At 52.2% G+C, this 7806-nt stretch overlaps 1 protein-coding gene across 2 annotated transcripts; it reads right to left on the reverse strand.

Moving 5' to 3' along the window:
• Positions 1–1760: 1760 nt before the first annotated feature.
• LOC142663448 (uncharacterized) lies at positions 1761–7399 on the reverse strand. Of its 2 annotated transcripts, none has more exons than XM_075842108.1 (5): positions 7251–7399; positions 5390–5450; positions 5262–5301; positions 5140–5180; positions 1761–4769 (listed from the first exon to the last, which is right to left on the reverse strand). In XM_075842108.1, the coding sequence occupies exons 2-5, from the start codon at positions 5418–5420 to the stop codon at positions 3853–3855; spliced, it is 1029 nt and encodes a 342-aa protein (XP_075698223.1). In that variant the 5' UTR covers positions 5421–5450; positions 7251–7399; the 3' UTR covers positions 1761–3852. The 2 variants fall into 2 exon arrangements, with proteins under 2 accessions (XP_075698223.1, XP_075698224.1); XM_075842109.1 differs by lacking the exon at positions 7251–7399 and adding an exon at positions 7133–7221 and having other exon boundaries at positions 5390–5454.
• Between the last annotated feature and the right edge of the window lie 407 nt (positions 7400–7806).

Below are 7806 nucleotides of genomic sequence, written 5' to 3' on the forward strand. Positions count from 1 at the left end.
GTGTGCATTATTCCTGTGCTGTGACACCACTGTGCATTATTCCTGTGCTGTGACACCACTGTGTGCATTATTCCTGTGCTGTGACACCACTGTGTGCATTATTCCTGTGCTGTGACACCACTGTGTGCATTATTCCTGTGCTGTGACAGCACTGTGTGCATTATTCCTGTGCTGTGACACCACTGTGTGCATTATTCCTGTGCTGTGACACCACTGTGTGCATTATTCCTGTGCTGTGACACCACTGTGTGCATTATTCCTGTGCTGTGACACCACTGTGTGCATTATTCCTGTGCTGTGACACCACTGTGTGCATTATTCCTGTGCTGTGACAACACTGTGTGCATTATTCCTGTGCTGTGACACCACTGTGAGCATTATTCCTGTGCTGTGACATCACTGTGTGCATTATTCCTGTGCTGTGACACCACTGTGAGCATTATTCCTGTGCTGTGACATCACTGTGTGCATTATTCCTGTGCTGTGACATCACTGTGTGCATTATTCCTGTGCTGTGACACCACTGTGAGCATTATTCCTGTGCTGTGACATCACTGTGCGCATTACTCCTGTGCTGTGACACCACTGTGCATGATTCCTGTGCTGTGACACCACTGTGTGCATTATTCCTGTGCTGTGACACCACTGTGTGCATTATTCCTGTGCTGTGACACCACTGTGAGCATTATTCCTGTGCTGTGACACCACTGTGTGCATTATTCCTGTGCTGTGACATCACTGTGTGCATTATTCCTGTGCTGTGACACCACTGTGCATTATTCCTGTGCTGTGACACCACTGTGTGCATTATTCCTGTGCTGTGACACCACTGTGTGCATTATTCCTGTGCTGTGACACCACTGTGTGCATTATTCCTGTGCTGTGACAGCACTGTGTGCATTATTCCTGTGCTGTGACACCACTGTGTGCATTATTCCTGTGCTGTGACAGCACTGTGTGCATTATTCCTGTGCTGTGACAGCACTGTGTGCATTATTCCTGTGCTGTGACACCACTGTGTGCATTATTCCTGTGCTGTGACACCACTGTGAGCATTATTCCTGTGCTGTGACACCACTGTGAGCATTATTCCTGTGCTGTGACACCACTGTGTGCATTATTCCTGTGCTGTGACAGCACTGTGTGCATTATTCCTGTGCTGTGACACCACTGTGAGCATTATTCCTGTGCTGTGACACCACTGTGTGCATTATTCCTGTGCTGTGACAGCACTGTGTGCATTATTCCTGTGCTGTGACACCACTGTGTACATTAGGATCCTGCACATCACGTTTATTGCGTGGAAAAGTTCAACGTATATGTTAAACATGGGCTGTGACGGATCGACGTAATATCGGCATCGTCACCATAGACTTTGATGATCTACGTTAGGAGGATACGTGACAATCCGGGGTCTTGAGTGTTCATGACGCGTCCAGTCCACAGTGACGGAGGCCACTGTTAGGTATCAGTTTAACGTATCCGTCACCTAAAGGCTATAATGCGGTTTACTGTCTACGCCCATGATGTATACGGTAAGCGGACGCCTGTGACGGAGGCCACATCTGTGTTTTTCACACACTCGCTAAGGAATTGATGCGCAAATCCCTCACCGCACACGGGTCCGTGATGCCCCTTTAGCTGCTGATCGCTGTTTCCGGTCCCTCAGGTGTGATGTCACCAGTAAGGGGGGGGGGGGGATATCACCGGTTATAACAGCTCAATAAATGTTTCCGATCCACTTCACATAAAGCAATGACTTGAAAACCTAAACACGCCATTATTTTATTCGATTTGAGCTTTTTTTTTGTACAGTTAAACACATGAAACGAAACAAAATAAAATTCTCGTAATAAATGTAACAATTTTGTAAATTCGACCTCAGAAAGGCGTTTTAAAAACTATGGTCTTGACGTGAAAGACACGGGAACAGCAGGCGCTCACGCGGTAACGGATCAGCCTAGTGTGCGTTAACCCTTTAAGTGCCATTTTTGTTCAGACCGTCTACATATTTGCATCAGTGCCTTGTTTGTGGCGGGACACGTTGTACTTTCTGTTTTTACCGTCTCAGGGTAAGTTTACTCCAGCGTTTCATTTTTGGGGAGCAATAAAGCCCACGATTGGTTGTTTTTCTCTTTTTTACCGTTCCTCGCTGACCTTAGTGGTCTCCATGGTGATGCAGGGACCGACGATCTCGTACAGTGCGGCGATCATGCCTAACTTCAGGGATCCAAATTTTCTCCGATCCCGGCAGTTGTGGCAGGAGCTCCGCTCTTTGCCCTTGATCACACTGGCAGTACCCACAAGATCAAGGCAAAAATGTACATCATAGTGCGGAAACTGACAGCCACCCAGGCCGCGGCGACTTTGATCAGGGACAAATGGTAATGAGCGGGTCAGAGCAGATCTGAACGGCAGATCTAGGGGAGGGTTCCCGTTATGTGGTCCAAAACTGGACAAGCAGTAAACTGGCGACAGGGACGTGGCTGCCCTGAGGCTCCTTGATATGCGGGGGAGGGGAGGCGAGCCCATCTAGTCCGATCCCACAGAAGAACTACCAAAAGTTACTGCAGGCTGTGATAGGCAGAGGTCAGAACTAGGGACGTCACCATACCGGAATTTGGACTTGGATACCGATACTTCGTGTATATTGCGATTTCGATACCAATAAGATACTTTGCCAACAGTAATAAAAAAAAAAAGTTCTTCCGTTTTCTGATGAGGCGTGATGATGAATTTAACCTCCACGTACCTCACATTAATAGTAATTAACCCCGTCATGTGTCTCAGTCATAATGGGTTAATGTGTGAGGTACATGATGGGGTTAATCCAGGGGCATCCCCCCTTCTAATTTTCTCCTGAATGCTGCAGTCCGCTGTGATCACAACATTCACGGGAATAGCGGCGAAGATGAGAGGTTTCTTTCATCTCCGCCGTTATAGAGCGGGGCTGCGGCTGTGTAATAGTCATTGCCCCGCTCCTGACAGGAAGTGCGCGCGCGGTCAGCATGAGGAGATGCGGCGGTTCAGGCACGGAGGACAGAACATGGGGGTGTTTTGTAGTGCGCCCGCCATGTTCTGTCTCCAGTGCCGCCGCTCATTAGTGCAGCGCCGGCCACATCACATCACCCTGACGGCGCGCACATGTCAGGAGCGGGGCAATGACTGTATTACACAGCCGCAGCCACGCTCTCATACATTCATGTGTTGCTATACTGAGCCGCGCAACCTAGTATCGAAATACATGAAACAACGGTATCGAACCGTTTGGGGATGCAGAGTATCGAAACTTCAATGCATCCGTAGTCCGAACACGCAGAGCATCGCAGCTTGCTGTATATAGGACAAAACAGGGGACTCCGTCTGCTGTACTCGTGAGCGGAGCGCTCCCTCGCCGCTCTCATGACTGACCGGTGTGTACAGCGGCCTGACAATCACCGCATACTTTGATCGCTCCAAAAAGCCAAATGGCACAATAATTTGGGACCGTAACGTGCAAATAAATCCTAAATATAGTGGACATGGCAAAAAAAAACAAAAAAAAAAAAAAGCTGATTTCCCAAATCACAACCATCTCAAATTTTTAATTCGGAGGTCGCGACTGTGCGCACGCTCCATCAGAAGCAGAACTGTAACTTCCGAGGCCAAATATCTGGGATTTTTTTCTGGTGGTTGCGGTTGCCAGCTTAGGTGAACCGCTGGTGGAGGTGATGGGTAAGGTGCCATTGTCAATATGGCGTCGGCGTCATCAGCTATTTGACCGCTCGTCCTCTCTAATTCCGAGGGAACATCGGCCTGTCCAGTTCTATGAATGTACGGAGGTGCCTCCATCTATATAAGCCAAGATGAATATTAGGCGTCCTGGTCCTTTAACATTCTCTCACTGGTGATAAAGACGGGCGGTGGATTCGGGTGAGTTTTCTGGTGCCGTAGAAGCTTCGAGTATTGGGTAAAGTCTTTACCGCAAACGGAACAAAGAAACAGTTCTTCCACCGGATGAATTTTCCGATGGGCTACGAGCTCTGACTCCACTTTGAAGCCCTTGCCACAGTCACTGCAGGTGTATTTCCGTTCCCGGTAGTGCGTCAGCTGGTGGTTGAAGAGGTCGTCAGTTTTGTCGAAACCTCTCCCGCACTCTGAGCAGGAATAGAGCTTTTTTCCCGAGTGTATCTTCCCATGAGTGACCAGGCTCGACCTGGCGTTAAACCGTCGCCCGCACTCGCTGCAGCAGTATGGCTTCTCCCCGGTGTGTGTCCGCCGGTGTATAACCAGAGCAGTGCTCTGCCGGTAATACTTGCCACATTCGGTGCAGGGAAACCGTTTGATGTTTAACGAGTGCATTGGCTCATGGCGGCCGTACGCTTCCAAGGTTGCGAACATTTTTGTGCACTTGGAACAGTACGTGGGGCTCGGGACAGATGTAGATGCGATATCGGTGTTGGCCTCTCCCAACCATCTGCTTCTGGAGCCTAAGAGGTGTCTGGTATGTTCTAGAGTAGACCCGCTGCTCTTGGCCGCCCTCGCCATCGAGGAATACTGCATCTGGAGGTGTTCTCTCGGAGGTCTTGGGATTAGGAAGGTTCCTTCTTCGTTTGGGGTATTCGGGATCCCACCGTGGCAAGTCTCTGCGTAACCGGAACTGACTGCAAGATTTCCATCTTCCGATAAGCCTGGCTCCTCCCTTATGTGGTTGACCGTGGACGCGCCATTATCCACCGGATTTCCTTCACCACACGGGACTGCTTCTACTTTGACTTGAGTCGAGAAGCCTGGGGAGACAAAAAAAATTAAATTCACGGGGTCTCAGCCTGGTCTACGCTAGTGTTTGAGATAATACATCCTACAGTTACACCCCATATAGACCATTAATACACGTCCTACGTGGACCATTTCTGGAAACGGGCCTATCTTGACTACATCTGATGGATTATACATCAAAAAGTTACACCCTACATGGCTTGTCCTTAATAGAACTATGTGGACCATTCTTGATGAGGCTTCGTCCTAAGAGGACCTTTCTTGGTAAGATGATTCCAGTCCTACAGGGCATCGTGGCCTGAGATCAATATGGAAGGAGGGTTAGGCTGCTATGAACATATGGAATCGATGATCGTGTGAGATACCCCAACAATGTCTCACCTAATGCTGGTCGGTGGTCCTGACTTGTGCCCGACTCCTGCCTGCCAAGACAAAGAGAGACATGAGTGAGCGATACAATGACGTCACCGCTGACGGCACCAGGACTGCCCTTCTGACATTACCTGCCCTCCAGCTCCAGACCTTCCCCCCTCATGACGGAGTCTACAGGTAAATAATAGACACAGAGTTAATAAATAGAAGTCATCATGGCAGGAGGTGTAAATAATACGGTGAGGATAGGTGATCATACCCGGTGAGTGGGGGGGCTGGGGGGTCTCCATAATCTGTGTGCACAGCGCCCACTCCGTCTTCTACCTTCAAGAGATGGAAAATGATATCCTCAATGTTTAAGAAACGTGACCATTAGCTAACCCCAGCCTACCGGTCAGTCACCGAGACCACTACTCTCTGCCCGTCAGTCACCGAGACCCCTACTCTCTGCCAGTCAGTCACCGAGACCACTACTCTCTGCCCGTCATCACCGAGACCACTACTCTCTGCCCGTCAGTCACCCAGACCACTACTCTCTACCCGTCAGTCACCCAGACCCCTACTCTCTGCCCGCCAGTCACCGAGACCACTACTTTCTGCCCGTCAGTCACCCAGACCCCCTACTCTCTGCCCGTCAGTCACCCAGACCCCCTACTCTCTGCCCGTCAGTCACCGAGGCCACTACTCTCTACCCGTCAGTCACCGAGACCCCTACTTTCTGCCCGTCAGTCACCGAGACCCCTACTCTCTGCCCGTCAGTCACCGAGACCACTACTCTCTGCCCGTCAGTCACCCAGACCCCCTACTCTCTGCCTGTCAGTCACCGAGACCCCTACTCTCTGCCCGCCAGTCACCGAGACCACTACTCTCTACCGGTCAGTCACCGAGACCACTACTCTCTGCCCGCCAGTCACCGAGACCACTACTCTCTGCCCGTCAGTCACCCAGACCACTACTCTCTACCCGTCAGTCACCAAGACCCCTACTCTCTGCCCGTCAGTCACCGAGACCACTACTTTCTGCCCGTCAGTCACCCAGACCCCTACTCTCTGCCCGTCAGTCACCCAGACCCTACTCTCTGCCCGTCAGTCACCGAGGCCACTACTCTCTACCCGTCAGTCACCGAGACCCCTACTCTCTGCCCGTCAGTCACCGAGACCACTACTCTCTGCCCGTCAGTCACAGAGACCACTACTCTCTGCCCGTCAGTCACCGAGACCACTACTCTCTGCCCGTCAGTCACCGAGACCCCTACTTTCTGCCCGTCAGTCACCGAGACCCCTACTCTCTGCCCGTCAGTCACCGAGACCACTACTCTCTGCCTGTCAGTCACCCAGACCCCCTACTCTCTGCCTGTCAGTCACCGAGACCCCTACTCTCTGCCCGCCAGTCACCGAGACCACTACTCTCTACCGGTCAGTCACCGAGACCACTACTCTCTGCCCGTCAGTCACCCAGACCCCTACTCTCTGCCCGTCAGTCACCCAGACCCCCTACTCTCTGCCCGCCAGTCACCCAGACCCCCTACTCTCTGCCCGTCAGTCATCCAGACCCCTACTCTCTGCCCGTCAGTCACCGAGACCCCTACTCTCTACCTGTCAGTCACCGAGACCCCTACTCTCTACCTGTCAGTCACCGAGACCCCTACTCTCTACCGGTCAGTCACCGAGACCCCTACTCTCTACCGGTCAGTCACCGAGACCCCTACTCTCTGCCTGTCACCGAGACCCCCTACTCTCTGCCTGTCAATCACCGAGACCCCTACTCTCTGCCTGTCAATCACCGAGACCCCTACTCTCTGCCTGTCAGTCACCGAGACCCCGACTCTCTACCTGTCAGTCACTGAGACCCCTACTCTGTACCTGTCAGTCACTTAGACCCCTACTCTCTGCCTGTCACCGAGACCCCCTACTCTCTGCCTGTCAATCACCGAGACCCCTACTCTGTACCTGTCAGTCACTTAGACCCCTACTCTCTGCCTGTCAGCCAGTCATTAGGACACCTTCTTAGTGTTAGTCACGGCAGCCTCCCCCGCAGAAGATGACTGGTTGCGGCTCCCTCCTCCGTACAGTCCAGCATGGCGATGTTATATCATTATAGCCTGACGTGATATCAGGCACCTACCTAGCAGCGCGCACCTCACACTCCTGTCTGAGACTCCGGAGCTACAACTTCCGGTACAGCGCAGCCACTTCCGGTCTTCCCCTTACTTCCGGTCTGTGCGTTCCAAGTTAATCACCGGTGCTGTTTCCATGAAAACTCCTTCCCCGGAGGATGGAGATAAAGATTCCCGACTCACCGCATGTCCCTGATTCCTGACCGTCTCCCTATACTCGGCTGTCCCTGGCTCCTGACCGTCTCTCTGCACTCGGCTGTCCCTGTCTCCTGACCGTCTCTCTGCACTCGGCTGTCCCTGTCTCCTGACCGTCTCTCTGCACTCGGCTGTCCCTGTCTCCTGACCGTCTCTCTGCATTCGGCTGTCCCTGTCTCCTGACTGTCTCTCTATACTCGGCTGTCCCTGTCTCCTGACTGTCTCTATGCACTCGGCTGTCCCTGTCTCCTGACCGTCTCTCTGCACTCGGCTGTCCCTGTCTCCTGACCGTCTCTCTGCACTCGGCTGTCCCTGTCTCCTGACCGTCTCTCTGCACTCGGCTGTCCCTGTCTCCTGACCGTCTC

This window comes from Rhinoderma darwinii, chromosome 11, assembly GCF_050947455.1.
Source record: "Rhinoderma darwinii isolate aRhiDar2 chromosome 11, aRhiDar2.hap1, whole genome shotgun sequence".
NCBI classification, from domain to species: domain Eukaryota; kingdom Metazoa; phylum Chordata; class Amphibia; order Anura; family Rhinodermatidae; genus Rhinoderma; species Rhinoderma darwinii.

Bases quoted from the DNA above. Each gene is read 5' to 3' on its own strand.
- LOC142663448 (XM_075842108.1), bottom strand. From the start codon at position 5,420: ATGGAGACCCCCCAGCCCCCCCACTCACCGG. The intron at 5,181-5,261 runs GTAATGTCAGAA...TTGTCTTGGCAG, and splicing joins GGTCTGGAGCTGGAGGGCAG to GCAGGAGTCGGGCACAAGTC. The intron at 4,770-5,139 runs GTGAGACATTGT...TTGTCTCCCCAG, and splicing joins GGACCACCGACCAGCATTAG to GCTTCTCGACTCAAGTCAAA.